The sequence below is a fragment of the Oscarella lobularis genome, chromosome 12 (genome assembly GCF_947507565.1).
Source record: "Oscarella lobularis chromosome 12, ooOscLobu1.1, whole genome shotgun sequence".
NCBI classification, from domain to species: domain Eukaryota; kingdom Metazoa; phylum Porifera; class Homoscleromorpha; order Homosclerophorida; family Oscarellidae; genus Oscarella; species Oscarella lobularis.
In genome coordinates, this window is record NC_089186.1 from 1,109,643 (window position 1) to 1,131,097 (window position 21,455).

Below are 21,455 nucleotides of genomic sequence, written 5' to 3' on the forward strand. Positions count from 1 at the left end.
ACCCTGAGAGGGGCATCCGGGAAAGCGAGAAAAGGTCTAAAGAAACGTCTTATTTTTTATCAGGGTACACTTCCAAAATGTTTGCGTCAAACGTATACCTGCTATCTACGTGTAGATCTACGTCTACACGTTCGCGCCGCCTTCTCTCTGTAAGAGAAAAATTAATTTATTGTTAATTAGCAATTATTTCGTTTTAGCCGCCACTCCCTACGACATGCAGCAGATGCACCAGCACGTGCAGAAACATGTGCATAACACAATTCAAGCCACTGAAAAACTATGAAGTAGTACGAATCAATCTGTCTTTCACACGGCGTACGATCCCCTTCCCCCAAAGAAAATTAGTAATCTCTTTCCTGAATTCCTATTCTAGATTCCCTTTAAGAGGTTTACTCTTTCTGGATCGCCGGAGTGAGTCCATTTGCAAAGCGGCACAGGAGCATGACGTAGATGCCATAGTGATGGGATCACGTGGTGAGAATACTGCGAGTAGAATGTCTCTGGGCAGTGTGAGCACGTACGCGCTCCACCACGCCAGTGTGCCCGTCGTCATTGTTCCGCGCATGCAAGTCGTTCGCTTCGCCGCCCGGAAAAGTATAGGGAGGGCGAACGTTTTTTGGACTCGCGACCACGTTATTACGATTTATCACCCGGGACGGTACGCTCACTCACCTTGCCTCGCTTCCTTTATTTACGCAGCTTTTGAGTATAAGCCTCATATACGTATGTCACTTCCTTCGTTTTCCTTGCTAAATTTAGTTTGATAGTTTCCGCTCGCGTGCAGTTGGCTCGCGAATGCTATTTGCTTAATTGGAAAAGGAAAGCGAGGATCTATGCAAGCAGAGAAGACGGATCGTTTTGAGAAGACTTTATTTCACATTAGGAACATTAGACCTATGCCATGGTTCCTATCCGAATGGCATTGTAATCGGCTCAAACATAATATGATGACTAGTGATTAGTTTCAGGGGGAAGCAGCTAAACTTGAAAATCCACCTGCTCCCTCTGCAAGTGCAATTAGTTGCGCCTTGGTCAGAGTTCTGACACGAATGACGGCACGTCAGTCTGCAGAGGCTACGCGCCAGTATTGGGCTTCGCTGAACACGCTCTTCAGAATTGACGACGACGGTTGCATAGAGAGAAATAAGAACGACGACCAGGAGAAAGCGTAGTAGTGATGTCATTGGGGAATCCGTACACCATACAGGCGCGAGTGTGAACGACTGCCAGTGACCCACCACCGTCAAAAAGTATGACTACGGGTATACGTACCTCGTAAGCTGTAGATATAGCGAGAAGTGCGCATCTCATTTTGGACCACAACCCACAACCTTCCCTCGCTTCCTTTGTTTATAGTTGCGCCCACTACTACGTGCATGACTATCTAATTAAGCTTCCATGTTATCGTTGTGCACTCGCTCAATCTGACGTCTAATGCGGGACGTGTGCACAACGACGACTCGTCTTTTCTAACAAAATCTTGCGAAGGCGCTATCCCCGAGTGTCTCCAAGCGAGGGTAAACGCCCCATGCAGGTGCAAGGCATCTTATCAGTTCGATCGCCTCTACAATTTATGCTGGGGGTTGTCATGACGCACTTGACTTACGTCATGCATACAAATACGACGTATTAGGTCAGCTAATCCGTATGCGTGACGTATTCAGGTGCATGTTGGATGTGAATGAACAAACATCAGTTTATATTTAGCGGGGTCGCGGACCGCATGCAGGTGCATATTCAACGATGCAAACTTTTCGGTTTCTTCTGGTTCTTGCTGTTTTTGCAGCGGCAGTGGCAAGTCACAGCAGTTCGCGTTTTTTCTAAGCGGAACGTCTGCCGTTTACGCTGTCGTGGATCAATAATTTTGATTCTAGATAGTGTGTCCAAAATATGGTGGAGGCTTCTCTCTCACTCTCACCATGGATCCTAGGATCCATGCTCTCACTCTCTCTCACTCTTTAGTCCATGTCACGTGTACGTCCATGCACGTCGTTCTGTAGAGGTAAATATCCTAATACCTATCACGTGTGAATTTAGTCTCATTGATTCGTCGCCGTTCTGCAATAGGGAGCCTTCCCATTCAGTGTCGTCGTTCTCGGCCTTGTTTGCAGCGTCCGAAATACATTCAGTGAGGAATAGGACGGGCCTATGAGCTCTATCACCATCGGGGCCTCTCATTAGGGTTCATGATGAACATGCACGCGGAATGTGTGTTGCGATCGCTTTTAGACGATGCTGCTGCTCAGGCTACCTCAAACGATGCTTATACTTCAAGTAAGTTGTGCACAGACGTAGTTTTTCTTTCTTACTCTCCCACACGGATACTAGTATCCGTATCGACGCCCTTGCTTATAATTGCCTCTCCAAAACCTTTGCGCCGAGCGGGATCAACATCTACGCTTGCCCCCGTAAAGAAGCAACCTCTCTTTGGGGGAAGGGGATGGGGGCCCCCTTTCGGGCTCTTTTCTTGTTTCCCTTGTCTCCCTAGCTACTGCATTGTAAAGTTGGGTCTTCTATCCTTAGGTTGTCCAGGAGGGAGGGATGTAACCCCGGCTCATCGCTCTCTATAAAACGTACTAATCTACGTCTTCCCTCGTTATTCGTCGATCTCTATTTTTTTCTCTAGGGTCTCGATCTTTTTTATTGTTTGGACGCGGCTAAGAGGCTTGTTGAATGTGAGCAATCTCTCACTCAGCATTGGTCATTGCTTTCATTTTCGATGTTTGGAGGGGATGAGGAGAGGTCAAGTGACGTCCTCTTCTGGCCCCGCAGAGAATAAGCGAATATGGGATTGCATCAAATGGAAAAAAATGCATAAATAACCTGGACGGAATGGCGTTGGATTTCACTTCGGTCACTTAATTATGCGCTCTTTTGCCGAGCATAAAGCGAAGATCAATTGAAGATAGAAGACGCTCAAGAGACCAATCTTGTAGTCTTATACGTAGATTGCGCTTTGTAATAGTTGGAATGCTGACGTAGCCGGAAGGGTCCTGAGCATGACCTTGCATCAGATTCAAAACTGCTCCGGGACCGTCGAAAAGCAGGTCTCGTTCGCACGAGCACGGAATAGCGCGTCCCAAACACACAAGTTCAAAACACTTACTAGTGGTTCACGCATACAATTTTTATTTCAAATAAAACCCGGAAGTAAACCGGAAATTATCAAAAAAATTTGACGCATAGGTCTTTCTTCTTTTGCTGTCCACCTGCACGAACCGCAAGGGCTTGCGCAGGTTTCGGTTGGGTGGGGGTCAACCTCACTACTCCCCCGTCAGAGTTGGAGCCTGTTTAGTCTCCCGGCTCGGACGCCTGGGACCGGCAGCGCTCGGATGTGAGTGCTGACGGCCTGGTTCCAGGGGGACCGCTATTGTAACCCACCGCGTCTTGCCCAAGTGGGGTGGCAGTTTATCACTCGTGCCACTGGAGTAGGGGGTTGGCTCCCCTGCGTTTGAGCCACGTTTCGCCTCTCTGGCTCAAGAGTTGGGCCGGTTTATTTAGTCACCTCGGGGCCCAGAGGTGAACGACGACATCGGAAGTGCTTCACGAATAAGTCTGCAACAAAAAGACCAAAGATGGTTGACTATGTACCTGTTCAACAAGAAGCTCTTGTTTTCAGTTGCCTTCTACACAGAAACGCTCAGGATTGCACAAAAAATTATATACGCACATGAGCTTACTAAGCTTAGCCTTCCTATGTTGAACCAATCTGCACTCCACTACGCTTCAAGATGCAATAGTGTACATTCTAGATCAAATAGATCAATACAAAATAGATTGACCCCACATACGTTACATACCAGCAAAATGCACAGCGGACTGAATGCTCCTGTGGCTTAGTGTGCCGAAGATCTCCAAAGTAGGATATAAAGGCAACGAGTCTAAGAACCGTTGTAACGTTTTTAAATCCGTTTGGACCTATCTTCACCTCCGAAGAATCGGAACGTTGGACAGGCGCTGATACGTAAGCCGCACGACAATCTAACGGAGCCGAAAACGAAAAACGCGATAAAAATTCCATCCTAAAAAAGATTTACGAATGAATATAAGGCTTTTCACTTGAATGCTGCAGCTCACAATTTCTATGGATGATTGATTTCACTCCATTCACGGACGGACCTTCCTTTTATAACATGAGGCAAAAGCCGCAAATTAAACCATATCTATGATTAAACCCTAAGTATTGGGACAAAAGGATCAAGATCGAGTGAATCTTCAGCATAGAAAAGATGTAAGCAGCAGTTCTAAGTCGTCGGCCGCTGCTTTTGGCTTTGATATATCGATGAGAGCGTCCGGGCAAATTTTGCGAATTTTTGTCATGTTTCCACTAACGAACGGCGCGAGAAATGCTAAGAGCAGCTTTAGAGCAGCTTAAAGAAGGCCACCTGCTGCCGGATTGCAGTTAAATACCTCCGTAAACCATCGCCCGAGCGCTGTTTTTGAGAGAAACAATTTCCAGCATCAGATCCCCGAATGCGAAAGCTCCCGTACTGAATCCACCCCGCTGAAGAAGACCGTATTGTTCTGTCATATCAATTCATCTGATCATATATGTGCATGAGGAGGAAGCATGAAAAACTTGGGTTGACTAATAAGTGGCCACAAAATTACGATAAACTAAAGAAGAACTAATAACAAAACTAAGAAAAAATAAGCCGCATAAGTAGCTATACAGGACTAACAGCTACTAGCACCAATACTTGTGTATAGAGCACTGCGTGACACGCGGGTGAAGGTACAAACGTTATTGAGCTCGGCCTATACGGAAACTGCGGCCTTGCCTTGCAGTTCGACAAACTCCAACTGAAGCTTTTGAAAGCTTTCTTCAAAATTCTTCTGAAGTTGCCGCAATCCCTTCAACAATTCTTGAGCAGATTCTTGCTGAGTGGCACCAACTGGCGCAGTGCTGGTATCACCAGTAGACTTCAGCTGACCTGACAATGACTTTTCCACAGTATCTACTTTGGGCTTTGGCCACGATCCTTTATTACCCTCCCTATCCGTCACCGACACAGATTCTGTTTTTGATTGTTTCGATTTTGCATCCGCTGGCAGTGACATCATACGTCGGCGAAGAAATGAGTGCAAGCCGTCATCGTCTGATTCTTCAGACTCGCTCTCCTCCGAAACTAAGTTGGGTGTGAATCCCATAGCCATCACTCCTGGCTGAACAACTGCCTGTACATGGCATTTCCGAAAACAATATAACGAAGTTGCTCACGAGCCTACTTTTAGTACACTGATTTGTTTGTCCAAGTGCTCCCTCAGCTTCTTTAGATCTCGTTTTTGAACGCCTTCTTCTCCTTCTGCTTCTGCGATCTTTTCTCTTAACTTCCTCTGAACTTCTTCGTAATCAGCAGGATTTTTGTTCGGGTTGGATGTGGGCTATGGCAAAATTGGAAACAATATTTACTACAGTAACACGAGCTAGATAGCCAATTACTTGACAACAGTCCTTACTGCATTGCACGTTCAACACAAGCAATGCAATCAAATGAAAAATATTGATTGGAACTGGAATTGGTAACGACTTGGCAATGTCGTGAATAATGACAGCACGAGCAAACTTCCACTCCATATCAGCATTATCCTGAAAGCAGCGACTGATAGAGGAAAGTTTTGTCAATGTCATTTCAATATACCTGAACTTTTTGAAACGCGTCACTTATCAGAGCGATCAGCATATTAAGCAGAACAATGACGGCGAGCACCAACCACAGAGCCAGAAGGCCCGTACCAACGGCAGTTTCAACACCTCGCTCGGCTTCAAAACTGGAAAGCTCAATCAACCCAAAGAGAGACCAGAACAACATTTTCAAAGAAGGCCACATCCTAGATAAGGAGGCCGTCAAGGAAACAAATGAGAGGAAGTCGCCTATATATATATGACACTTCAAGAGTGTCCGAGATTCTACAAGCAACACAACGCAAATCACCTACCCTGAAACGACAACGGGCACAGTCTCGTTTTCCGGCGCTCCAAGACTCTTCACCGGTGCCGAATAGACGCTTGTTAAGCTGACAGCAAAGCCGATCAAAAAAGTGCCCAAAATAACAAGAAAGAGTAAGACGTCGTAGAAGATTCCGAAGAAAGACAGCTGTATCGGACCGAGGAGCGAATGAGCTTGAAGATACCACAAAAATCGGACGGTGCTGAGGAGAGACGCAAAGCCGAGAAAATGAAACGAAGCGCGAATCACTTGGAAGCTATCGTCAATGGCGTAGTAGCCTACAAATAGAAGAACGTAGTAAGAAATGAAAGTGAGAATGAGAACTATGTCAAGGCTGTTGCTCCAGTTCTTTGCATAGTGAGTGAACTTCTGTCGATGACTAAACGCTTGAGCGACTTCTTGGAGTGCGAGAGCGACAACGAAGACAAGAACGATCCAATCGAGATTGCTTGGCGAGGTAGCCGGGATGTCGCTTGATTTGAGTGAGACGTTCAGGACGAGAAGAAGCACGAAGAGGAGATAGGTAACGGTATTGGCTATGTAGACAATGACCAGTTCACTGACTTTCATCCACTCTGTGTAGCGCGTCCGCAGGCAGGAAAATCGGAGGCAGGGAAGACAGAAGGCAAAAACGAAGGGCAGGAAAAACGCTTTGGCGAGAAACAGGAAGACTTTGTACGCGTACTGTCGCCTCTCTAGTCTTACGTTGCCGTACCAAGACGTCTTCACCATCTGCTGAACGGGAACGGAGGCGATGAACTAAAATAGAACGTCAGTTACGTGTATAATAAATTATTGTTGCGGAGTGAGATTAATAACACTAAAAGTACGTCTACGAAAAGTTCTTGAAGCACAATTCAATTCGGCCTCAAAGTGAATTCTGATGAGTGGCATGCATGGTATAAAGTTAAAGGTATGCGCATGAGTACAGTAACCTCGTCAGTCAAGCCTAAATGTACATGCTTCTATACGAATATGAGGTAAGGAGTGAGGTACGACGTAAACCTGGTATATATAGGTCCTAAGGAATAGTATGCACGAGAAGAGCCCATGCAGTGGGGAGTGTGCGTACAAACTATACAAACCCAGTATATGCTGATATGAATCTCTCCGTGCAAAATGACTTACCATCTTTTGATTGTGTTCGATTCCGTACTCAAACAAATCGTGTCCAATGTTATCTTCTGTCCAATGGGCCTTATCCATCATCTCGACGGCGAGACTCTGCATACTGTCGGACAACGACAAAAGCTCGCGGCAATGCAATTGCTCGCGCTTGGAACACTCGCGATAGAGCGCCGCCAATTGAAGCGTCATTTCAATCGGCTTCGCTGACATCCGAATCACCCGGTGATCAGCGAGAAGAGTCACCTTGTCGTACGGAAGATCTCTCATTTTCGAGACAACACACGTTGCTCCAATTTTTAGAAGAAACTGCAAAAAAATAACCAAATTGCGTTTATAAACGATTTATAAACGATTTAAAAACATAAATAGTTAAATTTAAAAACTAACTGAATACTATTGAGCATTCCGGTATATACCTTGACGGTTTCTAAGCTTCCGGATTTAACTGCATGCTGAAGCATAGAGTTGGCGTGTTTCCTCAACAGCTGAGGTCTTTTCTGCTCTACAAGACTGATCAATGATTTACCCTTGTCTTCAAGCCCAGCCATCAGGTCAAGAGAGTTTGACTCCTCGGTGGTCAGTTCCAAATTGGTGCCCTTTCCAATTAGATTTTCGACGTAGTCCATGTAGAACGCCTTTCCGGATGCCAGCTAAAAGAGAAATGATAAGTTGCAATACTATTAAAAAATGACATCTTTTATCTCATCAAAGTGGACTAATTGAGAACATTGCATCTCTACAGGGTTCTGCCCGCTTTGACAAGAGAAAAGATTAAGATCCTGGAATGCACCGACCAGATCCAAAAGCAAGGCGCTGTCCCCGCCTACGTCCCTATCGGACGACAGAAGAATCTCCAAGAGGTTAACAGGGCATAAATTCGCGACAGCCGCTTGCAGGACAGAGCGATCGTTATGATCACGTGCCGTAGGATGGGCACCGAGATCGAGAAGTGTTTGGAGGGCTGTAAGAGAGAAGAGACATTTTCCCTACTTCTGGAATAAGCGGGGCTCTCACATTCTGCGCAAGAGCGCCTTTTCGTTTCGTCGTCTTCACTCGATTTAGAAAAAGCGTCGAATAGAACGTGCAGCACTGTCAGTTTGACCCCGACGGTGCCGTCGTCGTAGCACTGCTTGACATTCGCTCCGCTGTCGACGTGCAGTGCAATTCGCCTCCCTTGGCCTTCGGCGAAGTTCTCCAGTTCGTTCCGCAGGAGAGTCTGAGGATCGGTGTCCTTGTCGACTGTCGACTTATTCGCGCCCACGGTCGCATCGGCGACGTCGGGGTTCGCTTCGGTCGTAGGCGAGACGAAGGAAAGACTTCTGAGCTTGACTGCGTCTTTGCTTGCCATCGATGGGGCGCTTTTCCAAGGATGTGAAGATGTGAATGACGTTCGTGAAGCGGATATCACGCTAACTATTCGACTGTTCATCCGGCCACTATAATAAGAAAACCAGTTACAAGCAGTCGACTCTGGTTTTAAAGGCGTTTTTGCGTGGTAAAGAAATGCTAAGTGAAACGCAGTAACGAATCTGTAAGAATCCCTTCTGATGGAGTAATTGCGTGCCAAACATGTTTCCTCCCTTGCACCAGCTACGCGGTGAAGTGGGCGGATCAGGTGCCATACTTTTGAAAAAAATTGCCGAGACGTCTTGCTGGAATTCATCAAAAAATCCTTTTTGATTGATTGCTCAAGCGATCGTCGACGGCATTTCGCGTGAAGTTCGGTTTCTGCCAACGAGAACAAGCTTCATTAATTAACACTGACTACCATTTACGTTAATAAATATTGGAACACAAAAGATTAAAAGTGAACATAAGACCGAGTCGTTTCAAGAAAATTAATTGACCTCACTTAATTATTGGCATTTTTTGTTCAGCAGGCTCAAGCGGGATGCAGTACATAACCCAGGGAATTAACGGAGATCAGATAATTTGTCAAATACCTTATTGTTTTTCTGTGCTTCTTTGCTTTGGGATCGACCAGAGTCGACGAGAACTTCGAGAAACTTCTGGGAAACATCCTAAGATTCGACGTGATTCGAGAAATCAAGATAAGCGTACAGGTCAACTGTAGCGCCTTGATGCAGCAATTCGAAATAGCAAAAAAATGAAGACGACCACGGACGGACGACGATCAAAGAGCTTCTGCGTACGTCTTCCCAAAGAAATCCACAAAGTTCACACCGACTCCGGCGACGGCGATTCCACTGAAACAAAACTAGACAATTACAATTAGAATCACGCGTGTAAAGGTGAAGAAATCACACTGCATCGAGGAAATTTCTTGTTCGAGTCGTTAGGCGACGGTACCGAATGTGTGATCCAGGGCAACTGCGAGTAACGTTTGGCGTCTATCGGAGCAAACGCGAGGAGGTCGAGTACACGACGAAGGCGTGGAGTCGTGTGGTCAAATCAAGATTAAATTGAGATTGCGTCGTAGCGACGGACGGTCACGGCTGCGTTGACGTTGCCATGAAGTTCGGGCGGACGGAAATCGAGGCGATCAAAATACGAAATAGATTGACCCCCATACGTTCCACACCAGCAAAGTTGCTCTGTGGCTTAGTCTGACGAAGATTTTTGGACTAACAAGACGGATCCAAAAGGCAACGAGTCTAAGAAGCGATGTGACGTTTCAAATCCGTTCGGACCTCTCTTCACCCACGAAGACTCGGAGCGTTGCGCGATGCTAAGCGCTGATGCGTAAGATGAACTAAGGAAGCCAGACGAGTCGCAGAAACGAAAAACGCGATAAAAATTTCACCCTAAGAAAGACCAATGCGACATCAGATTTATGAATGAATATATGGTTTTCACGTGAATGTTGCAGCTCATTGTTTTTTTTTATGAATGATTGATTTCACTCCATATTAGTTTGGTCCACCTGGCATTGTCAAGGTAAGGTAAATTACATGCGAAAATTCAATATTGGCGGGATTTTTATCTGTGAAGGATGGAATTTTCATTGTCTTCACGTGTGGGCGGAAGAAAGAGACCTACAGTACGATCATTTGCCGTACCGATTTCACTCCATTCATGGAGACGGATCATCCTTTATAACATATATGAGGCAAATGAAAACCCTAAGTATTGGAACAAAACGGCATGATAGAGTGAATCGTCAGCGTAGAAAAGCAGCCCTACGTTGCTCGCCGCTGCTTTTGGCTTTGATATATCGATGAGTGCTTCGGGGGCGAATCTTGCGAATCTCTCTCATGTTTCCACTAACGAACGACGCGAGAAGATAAGCTTAGAGAAGACCACCTGCTGCCAGATTGCAGCGAAATACCTGCGGATACCATCGCCTGAACGCTGTGTTCGAGAGAAACAATTTCCAGCCTTAGATCCCGAATGCGGAAGCTCCCGTATTGCCCCGATGGGGCCAATCATTACCTTTCTGTTTCCACATCAAACCATCATATGTGTGAATGAGGAAAAGCATGAAAAACTTGGGTTAATTAATTAATTAATTAAGTGGCCACAAAATGTACGATAAACTTAACTAACATCAAAACTAAGAAAAAAATGAAAAAACTAAATAAGCCGCGTAAGTAGCTATATAAGACTAACTGCTACTACCACCAGGGATACTAGTATCCCTGCTACCACCAATACTAGTATAATACTATATAGAGTAGGTGAAGGGTACAAACCTTATTGAGCTCGGCCTATGGCAACGGCGGCCTTGCTTTGCAGTTTGAGAAACTCCGACTGAAGCTTTTGAAAGCTTGCCTGAAAGTTTTCCTGAAATTGCTGCAATCCCTTCAACAACTCTTGAGCAGATTCTTCATGAGTGGCACCACCTGGCGCATTGCTATCACCACTGGACTTCAGCTGACCTGATAATGACTTTTCCTCAACATCTACTTTTGGTTTTGGCCTTGACCCCTTATTATCCTTCCTTTGCCTCTCCGAGACCGCTTCTGTTTTGGATTGCTTCGATTTTACATCCGCTTGCAGTGACATCATACGTCGGCGAAGAAATGAGTGCAAGCCGTCATCGTCTGATTCCTCAGACTCGCTCTTCTCCGAAACGAAATCGGGTGCGAATTCAATAACCATCACTTCTGGCTGAACAACTGACTATATATCGGATTTTCAAAATATAGCAGAGTTGCACACTGCTTACTAACGAGCCTACTTTTAGTACACTGATTTGTTTGTCCAAGTGTTTTTTCAGCTTCACTAGATCTCGTTTTTGAACGCATTCTTCTCCTTCTGCTTCCGCGATCTTTTCTCGTAGCTTCCTCTGAACTTCTTCGTGATCAGCAGGATCGATGCTCGGTTTGGAAGAAGCCTATGGAAAAATTTTAATTAAACAAGATTCACTATAGTAATGCGAGCTAGCTGGGAAATTACTTGACAGCAGTCCTTAGTGCATTGCACGTTCAATACAAACAATGCAATCAAATGAAAAATATTGATTGGAATTGGAATTGGTGACGACTTCGCGATGTCGTGAATAATGATAGCACGAGCGAACTTCCACTCCATATCAGCATTGTCCTGAAAGTAGAGATTGTACGACAAAAAGTTCTGTAAATGGTCAATTCAATTTACCTGAACTTTTTGAAACGCGTCACTTATCAAAGCGATCAGCATATTAAGCAGAACAATGACGGCGAGCACCAACCACAGAGCCAAAAGGCCCGTACCAACAGCCGTCTCCAAGTCTCGCTCGGCTTCAAAACTTGACAGCTCAATCATTCCAAAGAGAGACCAGAACAAGATTTTCAAAGAAGGCCACATCCTAGACAAGGAGCCATCAAGGAAATAAATAAGAGTATATACTTTATGCACTACAGTACTAGTGCCATGTATATCAATTACTGAGATTCTACAAGCAGTAAAACGCTACGTACGCACCTACCCTGAAACGTCAACCGCCATAGTCGCGTTTTCTGGCGCTCCAACACTCTTCACCGGTGCCGAATAGACGCTTGTTATGCAAACGGCAAAGCCAATCAAAAAATTGAGCAAAACAGAGAGAAACAGAACGACGTCGTAGAAAATTCCGAAGAAAGACAGCTGTATGGGTCCGAGGAGTGCAGTGGCTTTCAGATACCACAAAAGTCGATTGGTGCTGAGAAGAGACGCAAAGCCGAAAAGATGAAACGAAGCGCGAATCACCTGGAAGCCATCGTCGATAGCGTAGTAGCCGACGAATAGAAGAACGTAGTAAGAAGTGAAAGTAAGACTGAGAAATATGTCAAGGATGTTGCTCCAATTCGTTGCATAGTGCACCAACTTCTGTCGATGACTAAGCGCTTGAGCGATTTCTTGGAGAGTGAGAGCGACGACGAAGACGAGAACGATCCAATCGAGATTGCTTGGCGAGGTCGCAGGGATGTCGCTTGATTTGAGGGAGACGTTGATTACGAGAAGGAGCACGAAGAGAAGGTAGGAAACGGCATTTGCTATGTAGACAATGATCAGTTCATCGACTTTCATAAACTCCGTGTAGCGCGTCCGCAGGCAGGAATATCGAAGGCAACATAAACAGAATGCAAAAACGAAGGGTAGGAGAAAAGCTTTGGCGAGAAACAGGAAGACTTTGTAAGTGTACTGTCGATTCTTTAGTCTTACTTGGCCGTACCAAGACGTCTTCACCTTCTCCTGAACGGGAACAGAGGCGATAAACTAAAAATGAAACAGTATGTTATACGTAAATAATTGACTACGTTCATTATAGATATATCACACCAAAAGTAGGTCTACGCATACCTCTTGAAATACAAATCGGCCTTAAGGTGAATTCAGCATGCTAATTTTTGATGCACGAGGAGTAGTATACTGTACCTACATCTTTATGCGCATGATTAATTCTCTGCAGCTCTCAGTGTACATGCTCCTAATACAAAGAGGAGGTACGACTTACATTTTGCATGCACGAGAATAGCCCATGCACCGGGGAGTATGCACATTCAGGGACAGAAACTGTTTAACCCTAACATAAGTTTATATAAAATGACTTACCATCTTTTGCTGGTTTTCCATTCCGTACTCGAACAAATCTTCTGTAATGTCATCTTTCGTCCAATGAGCCTTATCCATCATCTCGACGGCGAGACTCTGCATACTCTTGGACAGCGAAAGAAGCTCGAGGCGATGCAATTCGTCGCGCTGGGCACACTCGTGATAAAGCGTTGCTAATCGAAGCGTCATTTCAATCGGCTTCGGCGACCTCCGAATCACCCGGTGATCAGCGAGAAGCGTCACCTTGTCGTAATGAAGATCTCTTATTCTCGAGTCGTCGAACGTTGCTCCAGCCTTAATAAGACGCTCGACGCACATTTTCGCTTCCTTATCAAGTGCCAGATGCAGGCACGATTGTCCAATTTTGTTCGGTTCATTGACCGGCAATTGTTTCTCTGTGAAAAATTTCAAACACTTCACGTCTCCTGATGCACACGCGAAGTGGATTGGAAGATTTCCCTCATCGTCTCGGTCTTGAGGGCTCACGCCGCGCTCGACGGCCAGTCTCATGATGTCTAGATGCTTAGACAACGCTGCGTGGTGTAAAACGTTTCGCGACTTTGAGTCGGTCTCTTTGACGTCGGCTTCGAGGTCAAGAAGAAGAGAAAACTTCCCACACGACGAGGAAGAGGCACTCACTGCTAAAATTATCAGAGGGGGTTCTGCCATTCGACTTGCTTCGGGCACAGTTGCTCCGTTGTTGAGAAGAAACTACAGAAAAACTCAAATTGCGTTTATAAACGTCAATAAAAACATAAATTGTTAAATTTAGACACAACCGGGGCACTATGCCGTTAAATACCTTGACAGTTTCTATGCTTCCGGATTTAACTGCTTGCCGAAGCATAGAGTTGGCGTGTTTTCTCAGCAGCTGAGGTCTCTTTTGTTCTATAAGACTGATCAACCATTTACCCTTGTCTTCAATCCCAGCCATCAGCTCGAGAGAGTTTTGATCGTCAAAGGTCAATTCCAAATCGATGTCCTTGTCAATTAGATTTTCAACGTAGTCCATGTAGAAAGGATTTTCATATTTCAGCTGGAACAGCAAATAAAAGTTGGAATACTGTTAAGATGGGCATATCTATTATCTCATCAAAGTGGACAAATTGAGACAATTGAATCTCCACTTAGACAAGAGAAAAGATTACCGTACTGGGATAGGCACTGACCAGATCATGAAGCAAGGCGCTGTCCCCGCCTACGTCCCTATCGGACGACAGAAGAATCTCCAAGAGATTAACAGGGCATAAATTCGCGACAGCGGCTTGCAGGACAGAGCGATCGTTATGATCGCGTGCCGTCGGATCGGCACCGAGATCGAGCAGCGTGTGAAGAGCTGCAAGAGAGAAGAGACACTTTTCCTACTCTACTGCATGCATGGAATAAGCGAGGCTCTCACACTCTACGCAAGAGCGCCGTTTTGTTTCGTCGCCTTCGCTCGATTTAGAGAAAGCGTCGAATAGAACGTGCAGCGTTGTCAGTTCGTCCCCGGCGGTGCCGTCGCCGTAGCGGTGCTTGACATTCGCTCCGTTGTCGACGTGCAGTGCGATTCGCCTCGCTTGGCCTTCGGCGAAGTTCTCCAGTTCGTTCCGCAGGAGAGTTTGAGGATCGGTGTTCTTTTCGACTGCCGACTCGTTCGCACCCAAGGTCGTGTCGAAGTCGTCGGAGTTCGCTTCGGTTTTTATAGGCGAGATATAAGAAAGACTTTTGAGCTCGACTGCTTCTTTGCTTGCCATCGATGGGGCGTTTTGCCAAGGATGAGAAGATGTGAGTGACGTTAATTCGTCGAGCGGATATCACACTAACTATTCGAGTGTTCATCCGGCATTCGATAAGAAAAACCAGTCGACTCAGATATAGAGGCGTCTTTTCGTGGTAAAGAGATGTTATGTGAAACGTGGACAGGGATTTGTAAAAATGCATGCCAAACATGTTTCCTCACTTGCAAACGCGGTGAAATGGTCCGGATCAGATCCGTGCATGCGGCCATGCATCAAGTATTCATCTAAAACGCATTGGTGCCATTTCATAATTTGAAAATTGCCGAGACATCCCGCTGCATTTCATCGAAAAATCATTTTGATTGATTGCTCTAGCTATCGACGACGGCATTTCGCGTGAAGTTCGGTTCGAGTCTATGAGTCGGTTGGCGTGGACGACGTCGTTAGGCGACGGCACCGATCCAGGGCAACTGCGAGTGGGAGCAAAGGCGAAGAGGTCGAGCATACGACAGACGAAGGCGTGGATTCGTGTGACCGGTCGAATCGAGATTACATTGAGATCGCGTCGTAGAAGCAGTCACGGCTGCGTCAACGTTGCCGTGAATTAAGTTCGGGCGGACGGAAATCGAGGTGACGGCGAAGGACTACGGCGAGACGCAAGGCGGTCGATGCGTTGTCGAACTGCTGATGATATTTTAGTCCAAAATTAACTCATTAAAATTAGAATTAATTAAAGATGACAGCTGACATTTTTGATAGCCCAGACTTCCCTCTTTCTCTTCATATCGGACTTGAAGCTTTGCACTCTGTCTAAAGTCAAAGGTCTTTCCACCTATCAAGCATGTACGTACCAGTGAGCACACCAACGATGATCTTTGTGCTGGCTACGTCTCGAGCTCCAGTGAAGAATTGACGCTGAAGGCCTCGTTTGCCGATGCCTCTTTCCATCTAGAACAATGGAAAGATCGCACGATGAGTAAACAAAGAAGTGTGCGAGGTATAAACGATCAGAAGTTCGGACTGCTCTTCCAAGACGCTGAATTAGAGTGTGCAGTGAAAACTATGGCGTCTTCGCGGCTTTTAAAGCTTTTATTGCACGAACTCCGTCCATAATATGTTGTTTAAGCAATCCGGCGACATGCGTCGGCGACGAAACGCGTGCCGCACCTTTCCGCTTGCTTCTGTCGAAGCCATCTAATTACAGCTGGCTTATACTCTTCTTCTACGTCTGTGAGCGAGTTATTCATCTTCGGAAGACGCGAAGAGACCGCGTTTCGAGGTGAGTCCTAAAAAGGGGCCCCGACTGGAGGTCCCGTCTAGAGGCGTACGTTAGAAGACCACCACCCGCGAACTCTCATCCAGAAGAACAGAAGCTGCATCGTCGAGGTAACCACAATGACAAAAAGGAGTAGAAGGGTATCGAAATTGGTCTTTTTCGCATGCAGGATGATTGCGTCATCGCCCGCCATCACCATCGACACTTTGACATCTACGCTTTGAGGACAGAAAGAGAATCCAATAGAAAGATTCGGTTCATTTGTAAGGCCTAACTCCCCTGAACGCGCTTAGCTGGCAGCCGCCACCTTGGTTAGACCATTTCTATGGATTATTTAGGTTTTTATAGATCCATGATTTATTTCAAATGATTTTGAGATAATCTATGTTGATTAGCATTTTTTAGGCAATTTAGGTTAATTATAATAATTGTTTTGATTGAGTAAATCAGTCCAGAACGGAACAGCCTTTAAAAAAATAAAATGACAATTGAATTTTTCCTTTCTGCAGTGATCCAAATGTGGACAAAACAGCGAGTCAAACAAGAATGCGTAAATACTGTACCAAATAAAAAAGAGAAAAAGAGAAAAACCAAACTACTTTCATCCATAAAGTTCTTCAAATTTCGTATTGATAGCTCTTCGGCTGACTCCAACCTGCTTAAACTTCGCTAGAAGTTTGCCTACGGTTGGGGAGTTTTCTGCTTTTTTGCTCCATGACTCCAGCACCTTGAACATACGAGGGACCCTGCTGCGAGTGGAATCGCCAATCTCTTCGAGATCATCAGTAGACAGGCCAAGAAGAATACCGACATCTTCCCATTTCGATGCTTTGATCGCAGCGCATGTTCTCATTAAATTATCTGGTACCATTTCATCGTCAGAAGGGAAATTGTCTAAAAAAAAGAACAATTACTGATGAAGCAATATTCCTGCAGAACTCATACCAGATTTGAAATAATTTTCAACAGGAGTTGCAGAAATGACCACAAGCGACTTAACAGAAAGCAAACCGATGAGGACTTCTTCGACTTTCGATATTCAATTACCTTAGACTTAGAATTAGAAGAATCCTCTTCTGCTTGGATGACCACCAAGTCTCGGACAGGACAGTCATTGCGCTTCTCTGGTCGAGTTGAAAATATGATATGATCGAGAGCGTCGTTTTTGAGCTTCAGATCCACTTCGCTGTACGAATAAATGGCCGGATCTTCGTCGAGATGTCGGAGATGAGAACTGTCCAAATAGAACCAGTTTAGAATAACTCCGGGGCTCCTTTCATCGCATGCCGTAGCGATCATCGTTTTCAGCTCGCCTAAGAACTTCGCTGCCACTTCATTACAAGCATTCTTGCTTGACCAGCGTAGGATGATGTCGATGCAACAGCGCTCCTTCTTTATTCCATATTCAATAAGACTTTCGACCTTTTTGTCTTCGACGATCCTCGCCAGTTTGACGCCGTCTTTCCACCCTTCGTAAGACGTGTTAGGAAGACGAGAGCTGCGGCTTTGGAAAAGGGCGAAGGCCGACGGCGAGATTATATCCACGGAATTGAGGCATTCGTATCGTTGTCCGCGATACATGTCTATCGTTGCATGTTCATTCCAAGCGTCAGTAGGCATTTTATCGTGCAGAAGAGCGGTAATCTGATACACTCCGGGCATGTTTTTAACCGGGATGCACAGGTCCAGTTGGAGAAGAACTTCAACTGCATCTTCAACTTTCACTACAAACGGAGACGGCGTGCCCTTTTTCGTGAGATAATTTTCAAAAAGTCTCAGAGCTGATTCCAAGTCTTCCATGGACGCTTTGCCGGAGTTTTCACGAGGCATGCCGAATACAAAATTGGGAGGAGCGAGAAGAGGACCGATGACGTTGCGACAAAGCCACAGCGGTCGAACACAAATTCGTCCACCGAGTTTAATAACCTATATATACAGATTATACATACATATTGAAATATAGATGTCAATTGCTCACTATTCCGCAAGAGTCAAGATATTCGACAACCACTTTTTTTTCGTCAGCATATAAAGTGATGCCAATTTCTTCAGCAACCCACTTCTCGAATTCCTCAGTGGTCATGAAAAAGGCCAAGGGTCTGATTCTCTTCTCGTCAGGAAGAGAAAGGGATTCCTCAATGGCGTGGCAAAGTTTGGGAACATCATCGGCTTCCTGAGAAATGATAACTATTCCGGTCAATTTTATCAGGGTAATCATTACCTTGAGCATTTCTTCACGAATTTGCTTCAGTATTTCTCGTACCCTCTTCATGGAATCTGATTGGCTCCTACTGCAGTCCATTTCGGTTAAATGAGAAATTTGAAACGTATTTTCAAAGTCTTTCTGAAGTCGCTGTGCGATTTCTTCGAGCCGGATGCTCACTTTGATTCCTAACTTCTTGTTGAAGCCAATCATATTGAAAATCATGACGCAGCGAATGCGTGACGTAGAGTTCATGTGAGTCGGAAGCGCTCGCAATGCTGCTTTGGAGAATGCACACCAAAATCGTCCATTTTCTAGAAGACGAAGAAGAGTATCTTGCGTTAGCTTCTCTCCCTTTCGAATTGGAAGAACAAGAATGAACATTGTATTAGACTTTTGAAAGAAGAGGCCGTGTGCGCTGTGGAATGTTGGTTGGGCACCAAAGTCCCACGTCGAACCTTTTCCTACTCCCGGAATTTCACAATTGTGAATCTCAATGCCCGGTGTGCGATCTTTCCCTTTGGGTGGCGGAAGATCAAGTTCCAAAAGAGAATTGACAAATGTAGTTTTCCCTGCCATTTCGCTGCCAATCACGCACAATTTAATGGAATCCGGACGAACCATTGCTCTTTGTTGAAGAGCAGAAAATAAAACGGTGTCCTATCACGCGAATGATCGACACACGGAAACTGAATAAAATGATGACTCACGTAACGCTGTCGAAGGAAAGCTCTGATTTTACCATCCCTTGCCAACTCATGAGGAACATTTCCGATCTAAATTACATGCAGAGATTAGTAAAAAAGCGAAGAATGAGAAGTGTGGGTAACTTTATCTTTCATATGAACGTCAGCTCCTAATTCAATTAGTTGTTGAATGATGACAAAGGGAGCTGCAACAACACAAGCTCTCAATAATGGTGACATTCCCTTCTGAAAGTAGAATTACAAAGCAAAGATGCTAAATATCGTAAGAGTGCGACCTTATCAATGCAATTGATATCAATGCCTTTCTCAATGACAAGATACCGCAAAACATTTTTCACGTCATTCTCAAACTTTTTTGCGTCATTTTCCGTGCCATCCAAGATGATTTTCCACTTTTTGTGATCATCAAAGGAGTAAAACAAAGCCGTTTTCCCATTCTGAATATAAAAGGAGAGTTTATTGCTGCCTGACTTGAAAAAGTAAACGGCGTCTCACGTGATTTTTTGCTCCACAGTCAGCACCTTTCTCACCCAAGTAGCGAACTTTCAAGAAACAATCGATGCGACTGCAACACGCCTTCATAACAGGCGTTTCGCCCCACTGAAGATACAATAAAAATAAAAACGTATCTCAACCGAAATCTTCTAACCCTGTTGACACTATTCACAGAAGCGTTGTGTTCAACAAGCCATTCCACCACAAAAATGCTTCCACGCGAGCAGGCATAATGTAGAGGAGTGTCCGTCTCGTCAACTACCGTCTCGTCAATAGCGTTGACGCTCAATCCCTTTTCATTGACAAGATGATGAAATATCTTGTTGACTTTCTCAGATGGCAAAAATTGATTTCCACATGCATAAAACTGTCAATTAAAAATTACCCTTGCTAGAGGGTTGATATCAATTCCGTTACCAAGTCATTTTGCGACAAAATGTACCCGTGTTTTTCCAGACAGAGCATTTTCTCTACTGTGTCAACAGAACTTTCACAAGCCAAATTAAGTGGCACATTGGTAGATGCGTCCTAAACAAGAGAGTGAAGACTGTGACCATCTGAAATCAATTCAAAGTCATACTCCATCTTTCCGGCAGACATTTGCACCGTGACGGACTAGCCATTCAACGCCAAAAAAATTCCCCCAACGACACGCACTGTGAAGTGGGCGGAGTCCACCCTGCATCAACGCATAATTTGTCTAACTGATTTAAAACTTATTGATCATGATAACCCTACTGATTGGTCGTCAATGTCTTGATTTGGTCTCTCAAGTGCATAGCTCAACCACCCATCCGCTTCCTCCGCTGTCTCAAACTCTGTTTCGGCCACAAAATGAAGAAGTGACAAGGAACGAGTAAACAATGTCTTATACTATCAAATAAAAGAGAGTTGTGCATGGCGCGCAGCGAAGAAAAACGCAAGAAATAAATACCTCGCCGGCGCCCTGTCGAGACCGAAATACTTTCTCCGTAGAAAGAAAACGGCACAATTCCTCTTCATTATCGCTATCGATGATCTCGGTCAATCGCTCGACCACGGACGAAATATCCTTCTTCCACTTCTGACTGCTGTGCCTCTGCCAACAACAGTCAGCATTTTTTATCGACATCGCTCGCTGTTTGATCCCCAGCCTTGACTTACCCGCCGCTCCAAGAAGCTTTTCTTCAGGGAAGAGAAGAACGAAGCCATAGCTCGACAAAGAAAAACAGACGCATGCGCGCTGGGTTTCATATTGTCCGGAGTGAGCGACGTCCCAAATCGAATCTACCTTGTTCCCAGACCCTCCCTCGCTCGTCCCGGATGCTCCGTCCCCACGACAGAGGAGCATCCGGGACGAGCGAGGGAGGGTCCGGGAACGAGGCTAAATTGAATCAATTCTTTTTTTCACCGCAAACTTTTTCTAAAAAATATGAGTATTCTAATGACACCTGATATTACCTATGGTAATTAAGTGCTAGGTTTAATTTGGGCGCTCGCGACGTAGCGGTGGGGTGCTCTGCATCATGGCCAACACCAGGCCATCATTCTGTAGTAAGCAATAATAACGAGGCGTCTACAGTACAGTGCTACTAAAATTATTCGATTTTTTCTCAGCGTCCCAACCACTATCCGGGGACTTTCACCTAAGGGTCTCACATTCTTTCTAACATCGTCGAAGAAAGCAGTCAAAACGCCCTCCAAAGGAATGCTAGGTAATCCTAAACGTTTTGTGCACGCTCCCCGACGACTCACCCGTCTTTCGCTTTTCCCTTTTCTCGCCCGGCCCGCAAGGCCTCGGGACGTATAGCGACAGGCGACGGCCTGACGGGCGGTGTCGTCGGCGATCAATGCCTCTTCATAGTCGTCAACGTGACCGAAATCAAAGTCGAAATACCAGGCCCTTCGCGAGCGAAAATCAACATCGAAGCCCTTAATTAATTAATTCCCACGGCGCCGGGATTTTGATAACGTACGTCGTTGAATTGCCGGGCCGGAGGCAAAGGGATCCCAATACCG

The 21,455-nt window shown here is 45.3% G+C and overlaps 3 protein-coding genes and 2 long non-coding RNA genes across 7 annotated transcripts; 1 reads left to right on the forward strand and 4 right to left on the reverse strand.

Moving 5' to 3' along the window:
* The first annotated feature begins 2,206 nt into the window (after window positions 1-2,206).
* On the forward strand, window positions 2,207-3,113 carry LOC136193824 (uncharacterized). The gene is made up of 3 exons (XR_010671480.1): window positions 2,207-2,274; window positions 2,524-2,573; window positions 2,627-3,113. It is a non-coding gene; the product is annotated as an uncharacterized lncRNA (long non-coding RNA).
* A 9-nt stretch (window positions 3,114-3,122) lies between these two features.
* LOC136193823 (uncharacterized) lies at window positions 3,123-4,016 on the reverse strand. Its single transcript, XR_010671479.1, has 3 exons — window positions 3,801-4,016; window positions 3,681-3,748; window positions 3,123-3,626 (listed from the first exon to the last, which is right to left on the reverse strand). It is a non-coding gene; the product is annotated as an uncharacterized lncRNA (long non-coding RNA).
* A 576-nt stretch (window positions 4,017-4,592) lies between these two features.
* Window positions 4,593-10,393, reverse strand: LOC136193809 (short transient receptor potential channel 1-like). Its single transcript, XM_065982801.1, has 13 exons — window positions 10,369-10,393; window positions 10,224-10,303; window positions 9,897-10,162; window positions 9,023-9,844; window positions 8,094-8,807; window positions 7,874-8,040; window positions 7,496-7,729; window positions 7,080-7,385; window positions 5,941-6,710; window positions 5,643-5,832; window positions 5,444-5,590; window positions 5,230-5,385; window positions 4,593-5,178 (listed from the first exon to the last, which is right to left on the reverse strand). The coding sequence occupies exons 5-13, from the start codon at window positions 8,740-8,742 to the stop codon at window positions 4,759-4,761; spliced, it is 3,039 nt and encodes a 1,012-aa protein (XP_065838873.1). The 5' UTR covers window positions 8,743-8,807; window positions 9,023-9,844; window positions 9,897-10,162; window positions 10,224-10,303; window positions 10,369-10,393; the 3' UTR covers window positions 4,593-4,758.
* Window positions 10,394-10,559: 166 nt separating this feature from the next.
* Window positions 10,560-16,070, reverse strand: LOC136193808 (short transient receptor potential channel 1-like). Of its 3 annotated transcripts, none has more exons than XM_065982799.1 (12): window positions 15,944-16,070; window positions 15,640-15,724; window positions 15,525-15,586; window positions 14,455-15,457; window positions 14,225-14,391; window positions 13,858-14,091; window positions 13,056-13,766; window positions 11,950-12,719; window positions 11,640-11,829; window positions 11,439-11,585; window positions 11,221-11,376; window positions 10,560-11,162 (listed from the first exon to the last, which is right to left on the reverse strand). In XM_065982799.1, exons 4-12 carry the CDS (start codon window positions 14,789-14,791, stop codon window positions 10,734-10,736), a joined length of 3,141 nt encoding a protein of 1,046 aa, XP_065838871.1. In that variant the 5' UTR covers window positions 14,792-15,457; window positions 15,525-15,586; window positions 15,640-15,724; window positions 15,944-16,070; the 3' UTR covers window positions 10,560-10,733. The 3 variants fall into 3 exon arrangements, with proteins under 3 accessions (XP_065838871.1, XP_065838869.1, XP_065838872.1); XM_065982797.1 differs by having other exon boundaries at window positions 14,455-15,460; XM_065982800.1 differs by having other exon boundaries at window positions 14,455-15,460; window positions 15,525-15,582; window positions 15,628-15,724.
* A 397-nt stretch (window positions 16,071-16,467) lies between these two features.
* On the reverse strand, window positions 16,468-20,660 carry LOC136193806 (death-associated protein kinase 1-like). The gene is made up of 15 exons (XM_065982792.1): window positions 20,601-20,660; window positions 20,392-20,535; window positions 20,196-20,330; window positions 20,038-20,136; window positions 19,875-19,985; window positions 19,612-19,824; window positions 19,458-19,562; window positions 19,238-19,399; window positions 19,086-19,187; window positions 18,966-19,031; window positions 18,274-18,915; window positions 18,031-18,225; window positions 17,100-17,978; window positions 16,998-17,046; window positions 16,468-16,946 (listed from the first exon to the last, which is right to left on the reverse strand). Exons 1-15 carry the CDS (start codon window positions 20,646-20,648, stop codon window positions 16,654-16,656), a joined length of 3,243 nt encoding a protein of 1,080 aa, XP_065838864.1. The 5' UTR covers window positions 20,649-20,660; the 3' UTR covers window positions 16,468-16,653.
* Window positions 20,661-21,455: the final 795 nt, after the last annotated feature.

What these genes read in the sequence shown, in the direction of transcription:
- LOC136193809 (XM_065982801.1), bottom strand. Translation starts at nt 8,742, where the DNA reads ATGAATTCCAGCAAGACGTCTCGGCAATTTTTTTCAAAAGTATGGCAC. An exon ending in GCGCCTTGCTTTTGGATCTG is followed by an intron (nt 7,730 to 7,873) that starts GTCGGTGCATTC and finishes TTTCTCTTTTAG; the next exon opens with CTGGCATCCGGAAAGGCGTT. An exon ending in ACGCGTTTCAAAAAGTTCAG is followed by an intron (nt 5,591 to 5,642) that starts GTATATTGAAAT and finishes CGCTGCTTTCAG; the next exon opens with GATAATGCTGATATGGAGTG.
- LOC136193808 (XM_065982799.1), bottom strand. Translation starts at nt 14,791, where the DNA reads ATGGCAAGCAAAGAAGCAGTCGAGCTCAAAAGTCTTTCTTATATCTCG. An exon ending in ACGGCGCTCTTGCGTAGAGT is followed by an intron (nt 14,392 to 14,454) that starts GTGAGAGCCTCG and finishes TCTCTCTTGCAG; the next exon opens with CTCTTCACACGCTGCTCGAT. An exon ending in AACAAATCAGTGTACTAAAA is followed by an intron (nt 11,163 to 11,220) that starts GTAGGCTCGTTA and finishes TCCGATATATAG; the next exon opens with TCAGTTGTTCAGCCAGAAGT.
- LOC136193806 (XM_065982792.1), bottom strand. Translation starts at nt 20,648, where the DNA reads ATGGCTTCGTTCTTCTCTTCCCTGAAGAAAAGCTTCTTGGAGCGGCGG. An exon ending in CTTTCCTTCGACAGCGTTAC is followed by an intron (nt 18,916 to 18,965) that starts GTGAGTCATCAT and finishes TTCGCGTGATAG; the next exon opens with GACACCGTTTTATTTTCTGC. An exon ending in TGAAAATTATTTCAAATCTG is followed by an intron (nt 16,947 to 16,997) that starts GTATGAGTTCTG and finishes TCTTTTTTTTAG; the next exon opens with ACAATTTCCCTTCTGACGAT.